The following is a 25881-nucleotide window of genomic DNA, read 5'->3' on the forward strand; positions in this document are numbered from 1 at the left end:
TCATTTCCTTAGCATGAGGTTTATGTGCATTTAAAATAAAGATCATGTTTTTGTCTTCTTTTAATGCACAATGTATCAGCACCTGAATTCCAAGTAGTAGAGGGTTTCTAACAGGAGATTTGGGAAAGACAAATTTGTAATTGAATTGGGAATAAGAAAAGAACATAACTAAGAAAAGCACACACAAACAGCACTTGATTATGCAACATATAGCTGTTATTTAAAGTAGGTAAGGGTTAAAATCAGTATTTGGAAACTAGTAAACATCTGTATAATTCTACATTATTTGCTTAATGAGCAAATCAACAAAATAATTTCTTTTGTTTTGTAATTTGCTATTAGTACAAGATAAAGAGGGCCTTGAATAAATGCATTTTTATCATGTACAATATGAGATGCTTATAGGACAATATAGGTAAATAGTTAAAACAGACACTTTTTTGTTGTCTGAATGCTGATATCCTATCATCTCTGTATCTGTTTTTTATTTATATATTTATTTTTGTCTCTTACAGCTGAAGAACAAAGGAGGGAAAGGAATACCTTTCCCGAATCAACTGCTTATATTATTAAACTCATTTGGAATGGACAATGGAATGTTCCCTACTTTTATCATGATCAAAAACTTCTTCCTTCTCTGCATTTCCATAAATTTAGCCAGTCACTTTGGGTAAGTTGTCACGTATTTGACTTTTTTTAACTGAAGACAGTATGTTCACAGATATGACTTTAAGAACATCTAAAGCTCTGTTTCCTCCCAGTGTGTGGCAGGAAGAAAAATAGACTTGCTTTTGATCCACTACTAATGTCAGGGGGGAAAGGGAGCAATTATTTTTTCCCAATGAAATGTTCTGTTTCTCACCAGTTTATGGACCAGTCCTATATCCCCTGCACAGCTGCTGACTGTGGTGGATACTGAAGTCAAAGGGAGTTTTGTGTATACAAAAAATTCAGGATTACAACCACAGAGGTCAAGCCTGCCAGGTGCTGAATGTGCTGACCCCAGTAGCAAAGCACTAAATTACATATTAAACTTGAAATCGATGAAGGTCACATGACTTCAATGGGAAAAAGTGCTTAACTTTACATGCTTAAAGTTAAGCACATGCTTTAGTGCTTTTCTTGAACAGGGCCAGAGTGCTCAACACGTTGCAGGGATTAGGCCCCTAGTGAGTTCTGAAACAAGAATTGCTGACACCTTTCTTCTTCTGGATCATTGTACACAGGGTATAGTTGGTGAAGCATCCATTGCAGGTTGTATTAGGACAGAGAGAATTCAGCATGAGCTCCCGGTTATTAAAATTAATTATTTAAAAGTGAGCTTGCTCCTACTCAAAATGAAAATAAAGGTTTGAAAGTTGAGAAAATATTTCTACAGAACATGTTACAAACAATTCTATTTAATTAACCTTTTTAGGTGCCTACCTGAATCATTGTTTTCTGAATGTTAAATATAGCAAATATCACTGCTATATTTCACCTCTCAAAAAACCCCAAACTTAGCTGTTTTCACTAATGTACCAGAAGCAGTCTATGAAAGTGATTTTAAACAAAGCATTTAGTAAAGTTTATAGAAATCTAAAGTGACTATATTTTGGGAAAAGATATGTATGTATACAATTTTGCTGAAAAATAAATTTTCCTAATTGAATCCCATCCTGGGACATATGTTAACAGCTCCCCACTTTGGAAAAATACATAATAGATTCAAATAAACTCCCCATCTCAACAAGATTAAATTTTTGAAGAGTTTGGAACTAGCACAGGAGCCAAACTTTGTGACTGGTGACTCTTTACAATGCACAAAACTAACACCCTGGATGTGAACTCCCCCAAACCTTTGGATCTGAACTTGATGGCTCAGACCCATCTCCAATATAAGCCTATTAAGACACTCAGAACTCTGTTACCAATCAGTTGAGAAAAAGCAGACAGTTCTAAAATGCATACTACAAGGAAGCTAAACAGCTGAAAAATTAAAATACTAATCTATGGTACACCTGCTCCTGCTATCATGCAGCCTATGGCAAAACTCCCATTGGACCTTACTGGGAGCAGAATCGGGCTCTTAGGTCTAGAGTCACAAAAATACCTAGGTGTAGTGATGCTCAGAGCCACCATGCCTAACTCTTAGGCCTGAGTTTGGTGTGTGGACTCCCTGTGCAATGAATGGGGAGAGAGAGGTGTCTTAGACTGAGCGATTCACAAAACCCAGCACCCTAGGTTGCTCCTCGTCTAAGCTAGCCAGTGGGAGATGCCACGTTGATGGGTGTGTCCTAACCACTGCCCATCTCTCAGAGATAGACGCCTAAATCCAGACTGCCTGCGGGCACCTACCTCTACTTGGGATTCTCAGCTGCTAACCCTCTCCTGGTGTTAGGCAGGAGGAGAATGACTACCTCGTATTTTACCAAAGGGGGGAAGGAGGACAAGGACAACGACCTCTCTCATAGCTTTTAGTCCAATGGTTATGGCACTCACACAGGATGTGGGAGACCCCAGCTCAAGTCCCGTCTCCAGTTGATGGGGAGAAGAGATCTGAACAGGAGTCTCCCACTCTCAGGTGAGTGCTCTAACTACCAGCCTACAGAGTCATCCTCATGCTTGTATCCTCTTTGCCCCAATGATTTGTTCATTAGTTAATCCACAGGGGAACAGAGTGTGAGGTCAGAGTATGAGAGAGAGCCTGATGCTTAGAGCACTCGGCTGAGAACTGGGAGACCCAGGATCCACTCCCCCTGCTCCAACTGAGGGAACTTCACATCGGAATGTACCATAACTCATGGGTGAGAGCACTCAACTAAGAAATGACAGACTCCCTGTTCAAATCCCTGCTCCCCCTCAGGCAGAGGGGAGAGAACTGTGGGTCACCCATATTCCAAGTGAGTGTTCTACCCACTGGGCTAAAAGTTAGGAGGGAGGTTCCCCCTGGGGAGGTTGTGTAAACTTCTTCTCCCCCTTTATCCCCAGCATTCTGTGTAAGCTTCTCTATAGGGCCTGATCCAGTAGGCAGGGCCGGCACCAGCGAAGGAAGCAGGTGCTTCAGGCGGCCAATGGAAAGGAGCGGCACATCCAGGTCTTTGGCGGCAATTCGGCGGCGAGTCCCTCTTGGAGCAAAGGACTCGCCGCGGAATTGCCTCCGATCGCGGCTTTATCTTTTTTTTTCCCTTCACTGCTTGGGGTGGCAAAAAAGCTGGAGCCGGCCCTGCCAGTAGGCAAGGTCTGAACATGCTAACTGGATCAGGCCCTGAAAGCGAGCAATGCCTAGCTTCCCCTGGTTTCTGCATTGATCTGAGCCTTAGGTGTCTGGATATCTAGCATAAGGGTACAGTGCACGTGCTCAGCAGCAGAAACATTGGTGCCAAGGGAACTTGTACTGCAAAAATTTTGGTGCTGAGTGAGCGAGGCACCTTTGGGGTTCAGAGATAGCTGAGCAGAGTGTTTGTGAATCTCAGAGGGGCCTGGTTGTGGGATTTAAGTGCCTAAAGTGATAGTTAGGTGACTACGTCCTTTTGTGAATATGTACCTTAGTTTATTATAGAAATGGAAAGAAATTAGACAGTGATAGTTTGGCTCTACAAACATGGTGGTAATTTGTTAAAATTTTACCATTTTGAGAAACATTCTAGGATTGCAACCTTGAGGTCTCGGCCCTTTCACTTCACTGGTACAGTAAGCAGGAAAGCATGCAATAAGTTAGCGTTAGCCATGTTTTCTTGGATAATATTCAGTCCTTTAACTTCTGTATGGTATTCCCTTTAACAAAGAAGTGTGGATTTGTTGCTCTTTGAAGACAGGGTCTAAGTGCAGTGGCTAAAAACAGGAAAAAAATAATGGATAGAAATAAGCCTCAGGCAGGATTCATCGCAAAGTTTTGCCAGTGCACTTCAGTTGTGACCTGCAACTCACCTGAGTTGTAAGGCCTGTACCATATAAACAGAGAGAGACAGTCCTGCCAAATTGGGACATCTGATTCCACGAGTTAATCAAATAGCTATTAAGTACTAAAATGCGACTCTACAATACCATTTTTTCCTTTTGTGATCCAATAATTTACCCTAGGCTTGTAGAGGTAAATAGCTCTAATCCACTCCACTGTTAGCCCTACAGAATTCAAGTGCTGCCGTAAGGTCAAATTGTCACTCCGCTCATGCAGCAGTGTGGGGGCAAAAGGTGGTGCTGTGTATCTAAGTAGTTCTGCCTTACAAGCAGCTGCAATGTCAGTGTATAGTTTAGGTGCTTTGGGATGCTTCAGGATAAAAAGGTACTATATTCAGATAAAATATTAGGCTGGTATAGAAACAGTAGTAGCCCTTTGATTGCCACAGTTAACACTTATTATTGCCAATAGACTGTACTGTAATGATTTAGGATCATTTAGGTTTGGTATGCAGTGCTACATTTTAGTGTGTTTAATTGTAATACATTAAGGAAAAGTGGCTGTCATTTTGGTATAATGGACAAAGATTAAAAACCAAAATACAAAAAGAAGTTGTAGATGAAGGCTGTGATTTTCAAATCTTCCTAGGAGACTAAGACACGTAATACCCAATGAAATAAATGGGAATTATGTATCTAAATCCCCCAGATGGTTTTTAAAATCTCAGCAAAAGCAAAATCTCAGCTGTAATTCTGGGCTATCATAAATATGGAATGACTGCTGAGAATTATATACAACATTAAGCCATGGGGGAAAAGCGAGGTGTAGAACTGTAAACATAGTTACATGGTGTTATTAAAAAAAGTCACAAAATTAAAATTCAGAGGTATAGAGGGGTGAAATTTTGGAACAGCCTTCCGAGGGAAACGGTGGGGGCGAAAGACCTCTCTGGCTTCAAGATTAGGCTAGATAAGTTTATGGAGGGAATGGTTTGATGGGATTACGTGATTCTAATCAATTAGGCAATAACGGCCATCGCTGGTAAAATGAGGGTCTGGCTAGAGAATCTTGCCTGTATGCTCGGGGTTCTGCTGATCGCCATATTTGGGGTCGGGAAGGAATTTTCCTCCAGGGTAGATTGGCAGTGGCCCTGGAGGTTTTTCGCCTTCCTCCGCAGCATAGGGCAGGGGTCGCAAGCTGGAAGATTCTCTGCGACTTGAAGTCTTTAGATCACGATCTGGAGACTTCAACAGCAGAGTTAAGGGAAAGTGGGGGGGTCAGCTTTTGTGGCCTGCATCATGCGGGGGGTCAGACTAGATGACCATATTGGTCCCTTCTGACCTTAAAGTCTATGAGTCTATGAGATCAAAGAAGACCAGAATACAAAAACCCCCAACCCAGCATTGTTCATATAACAGCGATTTATGAGCCTTGTTCTGCATAAATACACCTCTACCCCAATATAATGCGAACCGATATAACACGAATTCTGATATAACGCGGTAAAGCAGTGCTCTGGGGGGGCAGGGCTGCACACTCCGGCGGATCAAAGCAAGTTCAAAGCGGTTTCACCTATAACACAGTAAGATTTTTTGGCTCCTGAGGACAGCGTTATATCGAGGTAGAGTTGTAGTCTAATGTGAGTCAAGCAGACTTCAAGCTTGCTAGAATTAGACCATAAGTTTTATAATACCTTACTGTACTGAGGTATCTTAAGATGCTTTACAATTTTGCTGAAATTAAAAATTAATCAGTACTATGATGTTAATGAATAGTAAAAAATCTATTACAGTAAAAGCAAACAGATACAGATTAGACAAAGGGTCTGATTTTTTCATTCCTTGTGCACCCAAAACTTCCACTGAACTCAATAAGTGTTTTGAGTGTGCAAGAAATACAGTATCAGTTTGTCACAGAACAAACAAAAGGTGGGCATGTTTCTGATGTCACTGGGGGTCGAGGACAGCGGAAAGATTCTCCAGAGCAGCACATTTCAGGAGTGAAGCACAAGATGAACTGTGTCAGTTGACCATAGCTGGCATCCCATAGAATGAGGAGTCACTTATTCAATGTCTTATCTTGTGAGGTATCTGTTGCTTCTTGGGTGCAGCTGAGCATCTTGCAGTACCCCGCCCTTAAAAGATTAATTTAGCTGTTATTTGGAAAAGGCTCACTTTATGAGTGACCAAAAATATCTTTTAGCTAATGAGAAATCTGACTGGGAACCAATACTGTTGGTGCAAGATGAGAAGTGAGGTGATCCTATCTGCAATCCGCCCAGCTTGCTGTTGACTCTTTCTGCGTTTAGAAAACTGTTAATTGGAGCTGGTCAAACATTTTAATCAAAAAGTCAACATTTTTTCTGCATTTTTCAACCAGTTCTACTATTAATCAAACAATTTGGAATGCCAGTAATTAAGGCCCTGCTTTTCCAATAAATTCAGGCAGTAGAGAGTGATGGATGCATTGCAGCTCCCTGATCTTCAGCCAGGGTAAAAGTTAGAACCAGCAGGGGGCCTACTCTAACCTTGTATCAGTAGAGGATAAGTCATAGTATGATGCCCCCTCCTAATCATACTCCTCCTGATACACCCCTTCTCTTCCCTTGCTCTGGGATTAGGAAGGGGTGATTAGCAGAGGCTGTAGCAGAGCTGCTGCTGCCAGCTTCCCACCAGTGAAGGGAGTTTCCCTACACAAAGGGGGTAATTCTCCACCAGCTATCTCCAGCCCTAAAACTTGATAGTGATTTATCCTAGAGGCAGAGAGGCACAGTCTCTACCTCAGAAGAGAAAAGGAAAGAATTTGGAAATCTCTCAAGTAGTAGAAGGCTGACTTCATCACTGCATTATGCCCTTCACACATAAGGCCTCAATTCAATCAGAATGCCCCTCCAATTGAGCAAAGGGGATATCTTTGGTTTTCTGAAATACAGCTGAGAGGAAATAAGTTGGTGTTATTAACCATCAACTAACAGTTTTAATCAGAGTAAGTGAGAAAAATATGAGCCCTACTAACTCCTAGCCCCCTACCAATGCAAGGATTTTTTCTCTACTATATATTTTCTGGGTGTTTTATCCAGTCTACTTTTACATATCTTAATCAAAGGGGTCTTCTTTGTTCTCCATGAGATACTACTCCACAATCTAGTAGCTCTCATCATTCAGTTGATTTTCATGAAATTCAGTCTCATTTTACCTCCCCTTCACATTATTCCTGGTTATGCTCTACAACTTTAAACAAAATTTCTTTTTTTGAATTTCAAAATCTCCCTGGGGTCATCATGCTTCTAGCACTTATAGATAGTTGTCAGTTCTCCCTCATGTTCTCATAGGGCCTGATCCAAAGCCCATTGAAGAGACTCCCATGGGCTTCCATGGTCTTTGGAGCAAATACATACATAGCTCTTTTAATTCTTCCTCTGAATCAGGCATTTCATTGTTTTTGTTTCTCTTTTCCTAATCCCTTCAGTTTGTCTCTATATAATTAGCATGACCATTCCTCCCATTTTTAAAGGGACAGTCCTGTTTTTTGGGACTTTTTCTTATATAGGCACCTATTACCCCCCACCCCGTCCCATTTTTTCACAGTTGCTATCTGGTAACCCTATATATAATAGCATGGTACATGGATGCCTATTCATTCACAAGGAATGCCAATCCATTGGGGAAAATGACCCTATTTTCCACCTTTGTCCACTCACAGCCTATTCCTAACTTCCCTTTTTACATCCTTAACCTTGAAAGACCATCTGAAAAAAAAAAGTGCAATGCTTGCGTATCCGTAGAACTACCAGTAAAAATGTTGAGCTGTGGAATGAATGCAATAGGAATTGGGGACTTGGCAAAAGTCTTTTGGTGAAAGGGACTAAGCTTATATCATCTTCTTAAAAATTTGTGCTTCTTCTGTGCAGCCGCAATCTAATCCATGTTTTTGGGATCACTTCATCCAAAGGAGGCATGGAATACTGAATGACAGGAAGACTGTAGTAATACACATTTGATACTGATCAACATTTGTCACTGAGGTATACTGTCACAGTTTCAGAGTTAGCTGCACCTGTATTCCTCCTCTGTAGTCCTTTAAGGGCACCCATTTAAGGTTTCAGGCTCCCAGTCGTTACCTCTCTTTGGTGGGGAGACCCACGTTTCTTTCCCTCCTAATCAGAGGTTTTAAGGCTACACATTCCCCTGGCATATACTGTACTGTGGTATCCCCAGCAAGCCAATGCCTCTGCTTAGCTTGCTCTATGAGAATATGACCAGTGTGTGCCAGCAGTTATACATTACCACACAATTCTTTCTCTGCAAAGTACATTTATTCTTTGGATAAAAGCATCACAGAGAAAATATCTAAAAAAGTTCCCACATACTTACTAACATACCAGAAAACTACCCATCTTCCGCATGGGGAGTCTGATAGGCCAGCATCCCTTCTACCCCTTCAGCAAGGGCTGAGGTCCCCTTAGGACCAAAGGTCCTGTCCATTTGCTGAAGCAAATGGAAGATCCTGAATCTGTTTAAACTCAGCCTTTATCTATCCCAAGTTCTTTCTTTGTCTCTTGGTCTCTGGAAAACGCAGTTGGAACCAGTGTATGCAAGCCATCTCATAGTGGTGGTACCTCACTGGAGCTGTTTAGGGTCTCAGCGACTTGCCTTAACCAAACCCCACTGTTGTTAGTTCATGGTGGAGCTGTGGTGACCCCTACCCCCATCTCTATAGAGTAGGGGACATTCATACATAAACCATTCCTAAATTTAATACAATGCTCCCCAAAGATACTACATGGGGTTGCAATATCTGCCACATATACATGTAGAGAGACAAGGTGGGTGAGGTTATATCTTTTATTGGGCCATCTTCTGTTGGTGAAAGAGAAATAAAAGATTACCCCCCCCCTTCTCTGTGAAACCCTGGGACCAACACAGCTACAACAACACTGCAAACATAGACATGCAAACAGTTTTATATTTTGCAAAAGGGTCTGGCGTGCAGTTTATATTTTGAGATTGCTAATGAAAAAATCATTTACTTTGGATCAGAGTTAAGGTTGTAATTTTACAATGAAATATACATTTTTTTTGATATTTGGTGAGAATGTTTTTATGGGTACTGTGAAAACTGCTTCAGCCTTCATTTCCATACTTTTAAGTGCTTGAGTTTTATAAATGATGTAATAGCTAAGCATGTTATTGTCACTGAGCAACTTTAATTGTTGGTAAAGAAAGAATTTTGGTTTTGGAATGACAGTGGACCCAGGAAAGAGACTGTAAAAGAATTACCGATAAAAGCAAAAGAGACAAACTGCTTAAGATCAAATAAACATGAGCAAAACCAAGCAAGTATACTTCTTGTCAAACCAATTTAATATTGCAATCAGTTCAGCATAATTGAGGCCATCAAAAGCAGCAGAAATGTCCAGCAATGCAAAACTTTATAAAGATGCTCAGTCATCCACATTGAAAGGTAAATCATTCACAGTTTTAAGCATCACTGTCTCTGTTGCAATTTGGTCCAAAGCCTGACAGTTAACACTGACAGATTGTTTGTGATAAGGTGATGATATACTGGTAGTTACTTGACAACAATCTTTTCACGCACTTTCACAAGAAAGGGTAAATTAGACACTGAAAAATATTTTAGATTCCAAAGCTGCTTTTCTTTCTTGCTTTCTTTTTTAAGAATGGGGTTTCCAGTAGGATTGGAATTACACCAGACCACAGAGACAAATTAATAGTTTGTGTAATAAATAGAGGGGTGTTTATGGGCACTCTCCTGAAGAAATTCAGTTGGCCAGGTACCAAAAGAAGTCTTACTTTTCTGAACTAGCCTTCCCTTTTTTGAGATAGCTTTAAAATCTAACAATTCTGATAATATATTAAACAGTTTAATGTGTAATTTAATTCCTTCACCAGAGACCAGGGTAAGGGCTGGGGATAAAAGTGAGTTAGAAAATAATGAACCTTAATGGTCTTAGGATCTCCTTTTTAAAAAGGGAAATTTCATCTTTCCATCTATCAGGAGAAATAATTGAATATGTCCTTTTGCTGCAGTTGGGAAAAAGAAACTGATTAAATGTTTTAAACGGGCTTCTGGAATTTTCCTTCTGCGTCTGCAATGGCAGCTGAATAGTTAGTACCTCTGTCACTTCTGTTACCTACCTCCATTCACTAGGATGTTGTTTTCAACTAAACTGAAGGTGCAGCTGCCGTATTATCTTAGTTAATCATTTGCAGTGCACTATCCACCTCAGTGAGTTACTGGCCAATGGAGCAGATGTGGTCATAAGAGACAGAACTGGGAGTTAAATTAACCTGGAGAGCATAGAGTGGTTGGATGGTCTTGTGGCTTGGGCAAGGGATGAGATTCAGTGCGGTGCCTCTAAGAACCCAGGGGGAAGGGTGTAAAGGGGGCTTCAAGGCTTTGCACTCTCCTGATAAGGGGCTGCAGAGGCCTCTAGCGTAACTTAGCCCTCAGGGCCCAAGTTACAGCAGCCTCCCAGGGCTGCCCTCTGGGCTCTAGCATTTCTGGGAATCTCCATAGCACTACCTGCTATGGTCCCCACACTGAACTGCGCCCCCCCCCCCCCCCGGTCCCCAGCTGCCCTCCCATCCTGAATGCTCCCCTATATCATGGCTTATAAGAAGGTTCGTCAAGTGCCTACACTGGGGAATCTTCTGGCAGAGCCCTTTTTACCCAACTCAGGCCTATAAAAATAAAATGTCTTTTCCATTTTCAAAAACAGTCTTGGGTAAAAATTCTTACTGAAAAATATTTGAGTTCTGGTTTTTTTATTAAAAAAACACAAACATTTGAGAAGAAATGAAAAATTTTTAGGCAAAACATTTTGGTAAACAATATTTTGTTTACCAAAACAAAAAGGTGTTTCAGTGAAAATATTCCAGCCATTTCTTCTTGTGACCCCATATTTTCATTGTCTTTAGTAACATATTCTTCATTCTAAAAATCCTGAAAAGAAGTTAACATAGCTTCCTTCTTTATGCCCTGGACACAGGGTTAGGTGTGCTTTGTCTGTAAACTGACATAGAGCACCCGGGGCCTGATCCCGCAGTACTTGAGCAGACAGTTAAAGAAATGGGGGAGGGGGAGAGGGTGTTTTGCTTGTTTAAAGGGCCACCATGCCTGAAGTATTTAGACATGTCTACTGAAGTCTATGAGACTTTATAGTGAACAAGGAATGCATGATTCGACCTAATGGCTGTGGAATCAGGTCCACAATGTATAACTGTTGTTTGCTCAATGCAAGGGAAGACCGACTGATGAAAACAAGGAGGAGAGTAGAAGAATTGTTTATTCTGTGCTGTGCTTTTGAGAAACCAAGGAGATTTGGGGTGAAATCCTGGCTCCATTGAAGTAAATGGGAGTTTTGCCATGGGGGAAATAGCTCAGAGGTTTGAGCATTGGCCTACCAAACCCAGGATTGTGAGTTCAATCCTTAAGGGGGCTATTTAGGGAACTGGGGTAAAAATCTGTCTGGGGATTGGTCCTGTTTTGAGCAGGGGGTTAGACTAGATGATCTCCTGAGGTCCCTTCCAACCCTATGATTCTATGACTTAATAGCAGCCACTTGTTCATCTTTGATTTTCTGAGATTTCTCATACAGCAAGATATGTCACTACCAGCAGCAAAGCAAAAAGCAGAAGCAGAGGAGGGGCAGGAGGAATAGAGGAAAACCACACAGTTCACATTGCAGAATTTCATCTGAATACTTCAGACTACAGGAGAGGGTGGAAAATCAGAGGGAAGAGGGGTTTGGTCTCCAATCCCCATGGATCCCTCTGAGACTGGCACAGCTTTTAATCTGTTCCCTTTATTTGTTTATTTATTTATTTATTTATTTATTTAAAACAGCTTCTCACTAATGCCAACAGCTTCAGGGAAAGATGACACCAACGATAATATTACCATATTCACCAGGATCTTGGATGGCCTACTGGATGGCTATGATAATAGATTGCGCCCAGGACTGGGAGGTACAGTAGAATTTCTATTGCTATTGCATCAGTTAGTGTCACTCTTGTGTAATTACTACAGTGAAGCCTACGTAAAATGAATATATGTCAGTGGAACAAACCTGTTAAATGTACATGCTCTGTCTACCTAACCAAATGGAAATAGAACAAAGCCTTTGTAAACAAATGGCTGATTGTGATGGGGAATAAGATACCATCCAGAAGTTGGCGAGAGGACTCTCCTTCTTGCTAGAAGGACCCGTGCTGCTTGACTTGACTGTAGGGATTCATAGCATCGCAGACTGAGCCAACTGTGGGCAATTAATTAATCCCCACTTAACAGACAATATAAGAGGGATGTGCTGTCAGCCGAAGAGGGATGGATGGATGGGTCAGTCAATTTCTAGAAGGCTACATTTGGGAGGAGAAACAGGGGGTCCTTTTCCTCTGGAACATGGCTGAAATGAGCTCTTGGGACTTCATAACTTTGCGTAGGCCTTAGCTGAAGCAAGCCACAAAGACTGTGCTTTAAACTGTGCTTTGAATGAGGGCAGCCTTACTCAGTTATTTGCATTTGGCTCTTAAAGCGGTATGGTATACTTTACGTGTATTGTTATATGTTACAATAAAGCAAACCACAGAGGTGTTTCACCTTAATATAGATGAGCAGAATCCAATGCTGCTTGGAGTGGTCTGCCACACTGATAACATTTCCAGTGTGGTAAAATGGTTATTTGTCTCTGGTAGACCTCATTGAAAAAATATGTCAAGTGAATATATACTATGTGTACTGTACAAAATTATCTCTATCAAACAGCACAGCCTCCTTACACAATAGATTAATACAAATTTAAAATAACCCTGTTGAAAGAATTATATTTTGCAGCAATAAGACACTTCATGGCAGATTGTATCAGTATTTAGAAATCTTCAGTCGGGGCCCAATCCTGACATAATAGGCCCGATCCTCACTCAGGCAACTCTCTCTTTCAAGTCAATGAGAGTCTTACCTGAATAAGGGCTGCATGGGCAGCTCCACTGTGAGACCATCACATTACTTCTAGTAAAATGTGAAAACCCCTGCACCAGTAACACTGTGGATCTTATCTGATACCCTAGTCCCTAAAAAAAAAAAAAGGATTTAGTTAGCTGTGTGCGGCCTAAGACAATCCAGTCTCCCTGAAGAGAGGGCCCTCTCTAAAGCCCATTGAAGTCTTTCCAGTCACTCTTATTGGATTCAAATCGGGTTTGGATCAGGCTGGCCCATGACACATATTCTTCTAATCACCATTAAGGGTTTCTGTAGTTGAATAGGTTTTTGTTTTTCCTTTTGATAATCTTTCCTTGCAGTGTGATGCCTGACTTCACCTTTCCAAATATTTTAAGTTCCACAATTGGGAAATAACATGTACAAGTTGTGCAGAATAAATCAAACATATTTTATAGTGTGAATGACAAAAATCTCTAGAAAAGGTAAAAATAAAAAAATACCCTTTTCTATGATCAGCTAGATGTGATGAAACTGTATTTGTATACCTGCTGTGTAGCACCTTTATCTGCAATTTTAAAATGTGAGTATTTAAAATTACATCCATCATCCCTGCTACTCTGTCTTTGTCCAGGACCTCTATACATTTCTTCTCTGGCTTCTCCTCACCTTCTGCACAGGTTTAATCTCCCTGTTCTACTTTCCAAGACCTTTTACAGCCTGGCTTCCACTCACTTCTCTGCTCTTCTATCCTTTTGCTCCCCCTCACACTGATCAAGGTGATCTACTAGCTGCTTTTCTCTTGCTCTCTCAGGCATTCATCCACACAGCTCCTATTCCTGGAACCCCTTCTCCTGGACTTGGCCCACCATCTGTCCAAGTCCCTTCTTAAAAAGCAATATTTCCAAAATGTCTTTGAACCATAATCCTCTCTGCAGAGAAGTATTAATAATCCCATGGCTGAACGTCATAACCACAAAACAAGTTAAAAAAGATAAATCCAAATGAAACTCATGGAACTAACAGACCGCATCGTGTATTTCACCATTCTTACACACTGCTTAATGTTTCAACTGTCTCTTCCCTTGTTTGTGCAGTGGGTTGTCTATATAGATTTTACACTCATTCGGATAAGCATTTAGGGCCTGATTCACTATTGCCCTACTCAGTTTAGTCAGTTACATCAGTGTGATGTAAGTATGATGTGTATGTACAATGCTACTGTTCTGATTTTGCATTGGTGTAATTGATTTCCAAAGGGGTATAGCAATGCCTTTCAGGAATCGGGTCTTTCGTACATGTCTGTAGGGCAGAGTTACAGTCAATTAATATTTATTAATGTTCATGTATTTTGTATTTTAGAAGACTTTCTAAGCCTACTCTCACCACTATGACACCAATGGAAAAAAAAATCGGACTTGGGCTCCTAGCTCACTTAAAATCTTCTGAAAATCCCATGCTTAAAAAACCATTAAGGCTGGGATTGTCAAAGGAGCCAAAGAGTTAGACACCCAAATCCCACTGAATTTAAATTTTTTTGGTTTCTTAGAAAATCCTGGCCTAAAATAGCAAATGTGGTTATTACTAGAAAAAGAAATACATCCAGAGTGTATATTTGTTTGTTATAGCAATTACTGATTCAGGGTCTGTGTCTCTTTGTTATAGAGAGAATAACTCAGGTGAAAACAGACATCTACGTTACCAGTTTTGGTCCAGTGTCAGACACAGAAATGGTAGGTTATAGCATATGAATCCTAAATCAGTATTATTTCTGTTGTTAAAATAACTGTAAAAATGATTATTTCTTTTGAGACACATTATTAACGACTGGTTCTTTATGTCAGGAATACACGATTGATGTTTTTTTCCGACAAAGCTGGAAAGATGAAAGACTTCGATTCAAAGGACCGATGCAACGCCTCCCTCTTAACAATCTGCTTGCCAGCAAGATCTGGACCCCAGACACTTTCTTCCATAATGGTAAAAAATCTATAGCTCACAACATGACAACACCGAACAAACTTCTACGCCTTGAAGATGATGGCACTCTACTCTATACCATGAGGTAAAGACTTTTCTGATTTCTTTTTATTCTGACTCCCTAGTAGCTTTACAATTACTTATTTGGAATGTCAGATTTTTCTCACAATAGAATAAATAAAGTAGACTTTTTGCACATTTTTATGAGAATATCAAGAGAAAATGGAAAGCATAATCGCTGCCTACAACTACTAATTAATTTGCAGCTTCTGAACAATGCTAATGCTGAAATATTTTCTTTGGTGAAATGGAATGCATATTCTCTGTGGAGTAGATGATTCAGTCCTACTCTTTTATGTAGGTCTGTACTCTCCTATTATTTTTGATTTCAACTGCTCTGCTGATGTGATGTGAGAGAGCTGTCTTTATGACCAGAAAGATAAATCTGTCTCTGGTATAGTACATCTTGAACTCTTAAAGCTTCTGTTTGTTTCTAGTTCTAATTTAGCTAAAGGACAAGCCATCACTGGAATAAAGCCTTGCAGGCAGCAGATAGGGCATTATAAAGCTATTTAACAAGTGCACTTTTAAGACAAAACTGGTACATTTTTTAGTCTTTGAGAATCAGATCTGTGTCTGAACTTTTCAAGGCCCTGCTTCTTATCTGATCTGATGATATTATGAAGCCTCATCAATTCTTAACCTAGATATTATATCAGTGATGTTAAAGCATGACCTGCTTTTTTTCAGATTCTCCTAGAACAACTCGTACATTATTGGAGCCTGCTTTGTTCATTATAAGTAATTCATCTGCAGTAATTAAGACTGCTTTGTATCTGTAATAGGGCTTTCATTGAGAGTGTAGTCATATGGACAGCACTTAAAAAGAGATTTAAAAAAATAGAGAAGAACGTGTTTATCCTAAGCTTATCACATATGAATATCTGCCAAATCTAAGCAACGCCTAAATCCCTGCTTCATAACTCTTCTTTGAAAAGAACGGAAAGATCTAGAAATGACGAGGAATTTAAAAAGAAAAAGAAAAAAGACTTTGTACTGAAATAAAGGTATTTTAAACAAAACAGCACAACTAAATAACCAATCACATAGAGACACTATGGTTCGGTAATCCCCTGACTTTCTCTATTCCTCATTGCTGTTCTTTTTCACATGGATTGTCATTGTAGTCATCTCAATGGGATGTCCTGAAACAAACTGGGGGGACATTAAAAACAACAAACAGTGTGTGTATGTGTGTTTACAATAGTTGCAAAAGAAATCCAAGTTTCCAAACTGTATTAAAGGGGCAGGCCGTAATTCTGGTCTCACTGACACTGAGATTACCCTGGTGGAACTCGACTGACTGCCGTGCACTTGCTCCCAATAGACACTGGTGTATATAAAGTCAGAGTCAAGCCTACGGTCTACATGGAGCCAAGCTAGGTACCTTCTGTTGCTTGGCAGAAAATCACAAGTTTACAGCTAGCATGTGGTACTTGAGAGAGCATTTGTTTTACAACATTTGGGACATTGAGTTAACTCTTTCTGACTGCTTCAGTTCAGACAGCAAGTTAAGGCTACCTGGATTGCCAGTCACATGGTTTTCTTCCAGGCTACAGAAAAGCCCACAAAGTCCATGTAGCTCAACAATGTAAAATAATTTCTGATGTTATGGGGAAAGAGGGAAGGAAGGAGCAGAAATAATTGTACCATATATATCATAATAGGGAATGGAATCCATCTCTTTTTAAACAGCCTACTTTCAACTTGATGATAATTTTAAAATTTCAAATAAAACAGTCGTGTCATCCTATTGTATGTGGCATCCTACTGAATCCTAGGCCAGGAGAGTGTCTGTGTAATACATAATCAGATCAAGATGTCTCTAAGGCGCTGTGCTACATTAAGAGTGTCAACTCTTTCATAATTGGGCATTTCTGAGGTAGATTTCAATGGTAGAAATAATATGTAGTAGCTAATCCCTAAAGAAATGACTAATAGCTATAAAATGTCAAATTTCAAAAGTGTAACAAGGAGAAAGCACAATGTGTGTCAGTGGGTAAAGTTACACCCAACCCAGAGCTCTTAACTCATTGTGGGCATTGGCAGAGAACTCTCCATAGAGAAATTTCCATTTTTAAACAACAAAGGGTCTGAACTTCTCATGGGAAATTTGCCCGGAACTTATTGCAAAATGCTAAAGATGCACCTGTTTTCATGATCTCATGGAAAGGGCCACCTGCTTCAATACAGGAGGGAGAAAAAACCCCACTGACAACACACTCCTAGCTGTCACTTACTACCCCACACTGGAACCCATATGAGGTATCATCAAACCATTAAAACCCACATTCGATGGGGATCACATGCTGAAAGAAATCTTTCCTGAACCCCCTCTTCTGGCCTTCAAACAAACCCTCCAATGTCACCAAGCTCATTATCAAAAGCGAGCTTTCTACAGACCAAGACACACCAACTCAAAGCGGCACCAGACCCTGCCAGAACAACAGATGCAGAACCTGCAGACATATCTCCACTGCTACAATGATCAATAACCCCACAACACACCTTTCAAGATTCATGGGTCATACACATGCCTATCACAACATATGGTGTACCTCATCTAGTGCACTAAATACTCCAATAACAACTATGTTGGCGAAACAAGACAATCACTTCACTCTCGAATGAACTCACACAGAAAAATGATAAATGACAAAAAAACCCTATCAAATGTGGGTGAACACTTTTCACAAAGTGATCACTCTATATCTGACCTCTCAGTCCTCATCCTCAAAGGACACCTGCAGAACAACTACAAAAGGTGACCCTGGGAACTTAAATTCATAACTCTGCTAGACACCAAAAACTATGGACTCAACAGGGACACTGATTTTATGGGTCATTATAACAGTTTGTAACACACCACACTGCCTGCTACTCCTAATTATCTACTTCAACCACCTTATGCACACCAATCTAATCGTCAATTGCCCACTTCTTTAAAGTGACCGCCTACCACATGTGTTACCCCATGGCATATGCTTAACAACCTGTCCCTAGCTCAGACACTCTGATTTCCTTCCCCAGACCCGAAGAAGAGCTCTCTGTAGCTCAGAAGCTTGGACCTTCCACCAACAGAAGTTGGTCCGATAAAAAATATTACCTCACCTATCTTGTCTCTATGGCTAGGTCTACACAGGAACTAGACACCTGTGGCTGGCCTGTGCCAGCTGACTTGGGCTCGTGGGGTTCAGACTGCGGAATCGTTTCATTGCTATGTAGACTTCGGGACTTGAGCTGGAGCCTGGGCTCTGGGACCCTCCCACATAACAGGGTCCCAGAGCTGGGCTCCAACCTGAGCCAAGACATTTATACAGCAATGAAAGAAGCTCTGCAGCCCAAGCCCCAAAAGCCAGAGTCAGCTGGCACGGGCCAGCCGCAGGTTTTTCTTTGCTGTGTAGACATAGCTACAGTCAGTTAAAACAAACTGAGGACAAATTGCACCCCAGTGTAACTCAATCACCATTACATCAGGGCTAGATTTAGCCCATAAAGTTCAGAATCAAAGTGCAACCTGGGAAGCTTCTTACTGGCATAATCACATGAAAGACCTGGAGTCCATTCTAAAGGGATCAGCAAAAAGAAACCTGAAGCCAGATGCACCCCTCTGCTTCTATAGTCGGGGAAGCATGAATCTGTGGATCTCTAAGGTGCCACAAGTACTCCTGTTCTTTTTTTAGGCTAAGGAGTGAGTTCTTGCTCTGTGGCTTCTCTTCAGGGTCCTGGGTCTGGGAATCCAGAAAGAAGGGAGGGATGCAGGGTTGAAGTGATGGCTACATCCCCCCCAAAAACCTCAGGTGGGAAAATAAAATAGAGTCAGGGTAGTGGAGGGGAAGGACACAGCTCCTTTCTCACTGCTAAAAGCAGAAGGAAGCTTCCCCTCCCTACCCTGGCTTTGCTAAGCATCAGTTCCTTGCCTCCAGCTGGCCTGGTGAGGACTCCCCTTCCTGTTTTATAGTCTGCTGTAACCACTGCAGAACCTTTTGTGAATACCAGCACAAGACAAATGGTACGTCAGCGTTAACTAGCATAGGTCTCCTCCTAGACACCGTAAATCCCTCTCCCCACCACTCTCATGGTCTAGGGGTGTCACAGTGGCCAATCAGCGGTCTATCAGCATTGTGGAGGCACAGGGCCTCAGCATGAGGATAAGCCTTGCTTCTTGTGGCCTCCACCAGATGTTCTTGGTTCTTGGTGGTCTGTGAATTTTTGGGCCAACCCCCTGCCAACGTGGGGGGCTTTTCCTATCCATCTCTGAGGAAGAATTGGGAGGAAATGTATGGAGTTTCCCAGCCTGCATGCAGCAATAATCTGTATATGGGGAGAATCGGGACCTGTGCCATGGCTGGAGATATCTGAATTACTTTCATAGCCTTCTGCTTGGGCTGTCTGAATGATTATCCAAGAGGAGGAGGAGGAAGAGAGCAGTGTGAGCAGTGCCCTGCAATCTCTTTTGAATTCCAAACGTATAGTATTTAATCAGGTTAGCAAGAGACTATGGAAAAGTCTTATTGGCTAGGATTTTCACAAAATAGTTATTTGAAAGATGGAACAAAGCAAGTGATAAAGACCTACGTGTTGAGAAAAAGAGACCCACACATGTTATGGACTAGCTTGTAAAAAAAAACGCTAATCAGAACACAACAAGGAATATCATAAATGTGAGCAAAACAGGTAAACCCTGAAAATGTGAGAACTTTAGAATGTGAATCAAAATACGAGGAGAAAAAACTCTACTAGATTATAACCTGAAGTTGTGCCACTGTACAAACAGATATGATGCTTTATTTTAATAGCCTATACACAGTAATAGGATTACATGCAAAATAGTACTCACCCAGTCACTTCTATTTAAATGAAAAGCAGTTTTATGATAATTTTGGTTTCAAACTTCCTGCTTTAGAATATTTGAAGAAATATATTTTCATTATGATGAAAATACATTGTTTGAATTTTGCATTTTATATTGAATTTTATATTGTCTAGGATAGAAATAAAGGAACTATTTTAAGTCTTTTTGCCAGTGAAGTATTAAAAAGATGCTTCTATGCATGCAAGTTATCAAAGTCCCTCTACATCACAATAAAACCAAAATATACCATATAGACTGATTTCACAGAACAATTACTTTACAGCAGCGTTCTATGAGGTAAAAACCAGAAAGTTGATTTTCATTTGTTTAGTCTTATTTGCTTTTTTTGCTAATAAGGTTTATACTGTACAAACCCAGGTCATGTAATTAATTTGCAAATTCTATTCCTACCCATAGAGGGGAGTATTGTCTTTATCTGCATTTCTGAAGTGTCTATTTTTAATATGAGCAATGACTTACATATGCTAACAAAGGAATCTCTTCTTCTGTTGGTCTACATAGTGATTTCATAACTTTGTGAAGGCAGGAAAAAAGTTCAAGATTTTTTTACTGTTAATGTAAAAAAATCTAGTACATCTCATTATACCAGAAATAAAAGCACAAGGCAGTTATGTGAAAATACATTTGTGAAGCTCACTTGTTACATAAAGCTTTTGAAAAATGAGGACAGCAGATAAGAAATCTTTGTTCCTGCTAAAGAGAATCAAAACAGCTAAGTGAACTGGTTATTTTATATTTATTTTTATTTTTTGCAATTGGAATGGAGTATAAAGGAAGAGGAGCACTGGTAAACTTTCAGTGTTAAACCTCTATAATTAAATTGTGGGAGCATTAGTCTGCATTTTTAGCTAAAATGTGTGCAAAAGTAATGTGTGTACCAGAACTGTGTTTTTAACCACAATTTAATTTCTGACCAGCTGTTCTTAGGAATTTATAATCATTTCAAAAACTGCATATCTACCCTTGTACAAATATGAAAATATACAAATATCGGTATTGTTCATGGAGGCCACATAAAATTCAGTAATATGGAACATATATAACTTAAATATCCACTTGATGGCAGCATATCCACATTTGTTGTTACCATTTACAGAATGGATACAGTTATCAATGCTCAAAACATTTTATGTAACATTAAGATCAAATATATTGGTTGCAAATATAATGCTCAGGTACATTTTAGTTTATAATCTACCCTTTCATGAAATATTTTAATGCAAAGTAAGCATTTGTATATTGTATAGATGTTAGATATTACAATTAATTAATGGGGAGTTATGGGGTTCTTTTCAAGAATCCCCCAGTAAAGGCCAACTTTCTCTTTTGAAAAAAAAAGAGCTCGTTCAGTCAAAAATCTTGGTTGTTTTTCTTTACATATTCATCACAGCAGGACCCATGCCAGATATTGTCAATTCACAGCTGTGGATTTCATTATATGGACCTGACTGTGGGAGTAATTAGCAGACCTGTACTTTAGAAAGACAGGGCCAGTGTTCAGTCAATAACTGGGTAGATTGAATCCCTTTTGTTCAATCAGTGTCATTTGTTCTCATTTCAGTACAAGAAACTATATTTACATATGTGTTTATATATATAAGAATGCCTGGCCAGTGCTTTGGAAGCTGTACAGATATTAAAACAAATAAATAAGCAAACAAAACAAAACCAAAACAATTTCGATAAGTCTGAAAATAATTTAATCACATGGATTTCTTCTCTCCCTCCCACTCCCATTGCTTCCCTTTCATTCACTCTCAAGGTTCAGTCAACTGCTTCCTCACCGCAGGACAAAACTGATTTTCCCAGGGACCCAATCCTGCCGAGTGCTGAAAAACTCCTGAGATGCTAAGCACTCTCAGCTCCCACTGATCCAATTCAGGGTCTGGCAGACCAAAGGGGAACCAGAGTCAAGAGCCCTTTGTCACCAGGGTCCTCCTGTTTAAACCAGGGAGCTATCAGCTCAAGCACCTCAGTTGCTCTCTCTCCTCATGTGATACCATCACAGTTCTGGAACAAGGTTGTGAACCAGGATCCATTAGTCAAAAACAAACAGCTTGGCTTACACTCGGAAGGAAAATCAGAGCGAAGTGTGGTATATAAAGTTTTTACTACAAGACATATCACCTAATAAACAGGCAATTGCATTCTGTACTAGCTGCAATTTCCAAGTGGTTTTTAGATGTAGCTCAAAATAGAGTACAATCTATCCTGTAGATAATAAAAGCATGGAAGACTGTGTGAAGATCTGCATCATAAATAAAGGATCTTTCACAGCAACCTTCTGGTTGAAGAAAGTGATAAAAAAGGCATTTCCTGGACATTCAGGAGAGCCAACAATAGCCTCAGGTTGCCAGTCATGTAGAAAATAGCAAGCATACACCTTCATGAAGGGTGGTTGATATAATCTATCATTCCATCTGGTTGTTTCCCCCATTCTGTAAGTCTTATCTGGATTCAGTGTCTATCAGTTAGCTCTCGTCCATCAAATCATAGAATTGTAGGATGGAAGGGACCTCAAGAGGTCTTCTAGTCAAGTCCCCTGCACTCAAGGCAGGGCTAAGTATTATCTAGACCATCCCTGACAGTGTTTGTCTAACCTATTCCTAAAAATCCCCAATGACAGAGATTCCACAACCTCCCTAGGCTATTTATTCCAATGCTTAACCACCCTGACAGTTAGGAGGTTTTTCCTAATGTCAAACCTAAATCACCCTTTCTGCAATTTAAGCCCATTGCTTCTTGTCCTATCCTCAGAGGTTAAAGAGAACAATTTACCTCCCTCCTCCTTGTAACAACCTTTTATGTACCTGAAAACTGTTATCATGTCCTACATCAGTTTTCTCTTCTCGAGACTAAACAAACCCAGTCTTTTCCATTGTTTCTCATAGGTCATGTTTTCTAGACCTTTAATCATTTTTGTTGCTCTTCTTGGACTTTCTCCAATTTGTCCACATCTTTCCTGAAATGTGGTGCCCAGAACTGGACACAATACTCCACTTGAGGCCTAATCAGCACAGAGTAGAGCAGAAGAATTACTTCTCATGTCTTGCTTACAACACTCCCACAGGTGTTCTCAAACTGGGGGTCATGACCCTTCAGGGGGCCGTGAGGTTATTACATGGGGGGGGGGTCACAAGCTGTCAGCCCCCATCCCAGACCCCGTTTCACCTCCAGCATTTATAATAGTGCTAAATATAAAAAAAGTGTTTTTAATTTATTAGGGGGGGTCGCACTCAGAGGCTAGCTGTGTGAAAGGGGTCGCCAGTACAAAAGTTTGAGAACCACAGTGCTAATACATCCCAGAATGGTTCGCTTTTTTTGCAAGTGATACATTGTTGACTCATATTTAGCTTGTGATCCACTATCACCCACTGAGCCCTTTCCGCAGTACTCCTTCCTAGGCAGTTATTTCCCATTTTGTATGTGTGCAACTGATTATTCCTTCCTAAGTGGAGTACTTTGCATTTCTCCTTATTGAATTTCATCCTATTTACTTCAGACCATTTCTCCAGTTTGTCCAGATCATTTCGAATTTTAATCCTATCCTCTAAAGCACTTGCAACTCTCCCAACTTGGTATCATCCACAAACTTTATACGTGTACTCTCTATGCCATTATCTAAATGATTGATGAAGATATTGAACAGAACTGAACCCAGAACTGATCCCTGCAGAACCCCACTCGATATGCCCTTCCATCTTGACTGTGAATCACTGATAACTACTTTCGGGGAACGGCTTTCCAACAAGTTTTGCACCCAGCTAGTAGCACCATCTAGGTTGTATTTCCCTAGTTTGTTTATGAGAAGGTCATGCGAGACAGTATCAAAAGCCTTAGTAAAGTCAAGATATATCACACATACTGCTTCCTCCCACCCACAAGGCTTGTTACCCTGTCAAAGAAAGCTATTAGGTTGGTTTGATATGATTTGTTCTTGACAAATCCATACTGACTTAGTTATCACCTTATTATCTTCTAGATGTTTACAAATTGATTGGTTAATTATTTGCTCCATTATCTTTCTGGGTACAAAAGTTAAGCTGACTGGTCTGTAATTCCTCAGGTTGTCTTTATTTCCCTTTTTATAGAGTGGCACTATATTTGCCCTTTTCCAGTCTTCTGGAATCTCTCCTGTCTTCCATGACTTTTCAAAGATAATCACTAATGGCTCAGATATCTCCTCAGTCAGCTCCCTGAGAATTCTAGGATGTATATCATCAGGCCCTGGTGATTTGAAGACATCTACCTTCTCTAAGTAATTTTTAATTTAGTCTTTCCCTATTTTTGCCTCTGATGCATTCTCACTGGCATTTATTAAATTAGATGTCCAATTGCTACTAAATATTTTGGTGAAAACTGAAACTGTACCCAATCCATTAGACACTGGGCAAGCCATACTGGACAGGTCAGGTGAGATGGAGACAAAAAGGAGAGATGTCATGTGGCTAATAAAGACACCACAACCTAATTTCCCGTATACAAATTGAAGAGATGGGATGACAGAACAAAAACCCATGGGAAACAGCCCTCAGGTAGATGAGCAGTTGCCCAGTACTACCTTCTGCAATCTGAAAGAAAGAAATAGAACCATTGTAGGGGATTCCTTCATCCTGCTAGGGTCCACAGGCAAGTAAATAGCTTCTCATGGGCAAGGGTACTAGAGGCATCTGACAGATCTAAAAGAATCTGCCTGGCTACCTGGTTTTCTCCATTGCTGGGAGGAGACCAATCACGACAAAGGGCACCCTAGTCATTTCATTACCTGAAATTATAATCATGTTCCTAACTGGCAGTAACATTATCTGAAGCACATTTATGTTTGTGCTGAAAGATCAGTGAATTATCTAAAAGGTTGTTTTATGGTGGATTATCCAAAACAGTATATGCCATAAATCTCACATATTTATCTAGTCCAACAACATATAATGGGAAATCTGCCTTAAACTCTGGGAAATTGGGGGCAGCATCTTGTTTTGGAGATGTATTCTATGAAAGACTTGCACAGATTTTTCCCATACAGCACTGCAATGTCCTTTAAATTCTTCTAATGACAGATTATCAGAATACTTTAAAGCAGTGACATAAATATAGACCAGGAATGTAGGATATCTGTTCAAGATATGTTATAGCATTAAGCCATAAGGTTTAGAGCACTTTGCAGCATATTACACATGTCTGAAATGAGGCACATGTCACACACTTGTCTTCTTGCTATGGCATGTCACTTAGCCTCTCCCTTCATTTGCTAGCCTGGGTTGGCTGGCTCTACCATAAAGGAAGAACAAGCCATCACTTGGAAAAGGAAACAATTAGGGAAAGCAGAATGTCAGCTGAGAGGGATGGGCATTTTCTTGTTTGCCTAGAGCCAGCCCTCTAGCTGCTGGTATGACATATAGACTGGATTGGCATGTTACAGATGAAAGGCAGGTATGCAACATGCCTTGCACTTCTCTGACATGCCCCAAAATGTTGCATTCCAATGTCAAATTGCACACGCAATTTCATTCTATTCACATGTGATACACTACAAAAGTTAGCTGAAAATTTTATCCATTTTGCTTATCCTGGAAATCTGAAATTTCAAAGACGATGCTAAACTAATTCTGATATCTCAGTTAATTCATACCCAAGTGATTACCTTTTAAAATTTCAAGAGTGCTTAGGTGAAGATTTGCTTTCTAGTATGATGGGGGAAACTAGTGTCTGGAATTGAAGGGAGCGATTCTCTGTAGGTGAAGAGTTCAAGGTCTCAAACTGATGGGGAAGGATGCTTTTTGTACAAGGTTTGAAGTCTTTAAAAATAATGCTACTCTCCATGGGGGAAGCTTTGTTGGTTCACAGGGGAGTCCTGTGAATGGCTTAAGGCCGTTCTTTTTGAGAAAGCGTAGTCCCCCCAGTGTCTTTCCCTCCCCGACACTTCTGACTTTGACCATGTGTAATGAGTGCTCGTTTCCATCAGCCTTCTTTGTCTTCGACAGGAGAGCTCAATCACTAGAATGGGCTCCCTAGTCTTTTCATTACCTGAAATTATAACCATCTTCCTAACTGCCAATAACTTTATCCAAAGGACATTTATGTTTGTGCTGAAAGCCCAGACTCCCAGTGAATTATCTAAGAGGTTGCT

At 40.3% G+C, this 25881-nt stretch overlaps 1 protein-coding gene across 1 annotated transcript in view; it reads left to right on the plus strand.

Moving 5' to 3' along the window:
* The first annotated feature begins 584 nt into the window (after positions 1–584).
* The window catches only part of LOC113406131 (gamma-aminobutyric acid receptor subunit alpha-5), an 88283-nt gene continuing 62986 nt past the window's right edge, over positions 585–25881 (plus strand). The window contains exons 1-4 of the mRNA XM_026648996.1: positions 585–670; positions 11750–11871; positions 14504–14571; positions 14683–14903. Coding sequence (XP_026504781.1) covers positions 585–670; positions 11750–11871; positions 14504–14571; positions 14683–14903 — 497 coding nt within the window. The remainder of the gene's footprint in view (positions 671–11749; positions 11872–14503; positions 14572–14682; positions 14904–25881) is intronic.

Source organism: Terrapene carolina, unplaced genomic scaffold (assembly GCF_002925995.2).
Source record: "Terrapene carolina triunguis isolate 2854851 unplaced genomic scaffold, T_m_triunguis-2.0 Scaffold23, whole genome shotgun sequence".
Lineage (NCBI taxonomy): Eukaryota > Metazoa > Chordata > Testudines > Emydidae > Terrapene > Terrapene triunguis.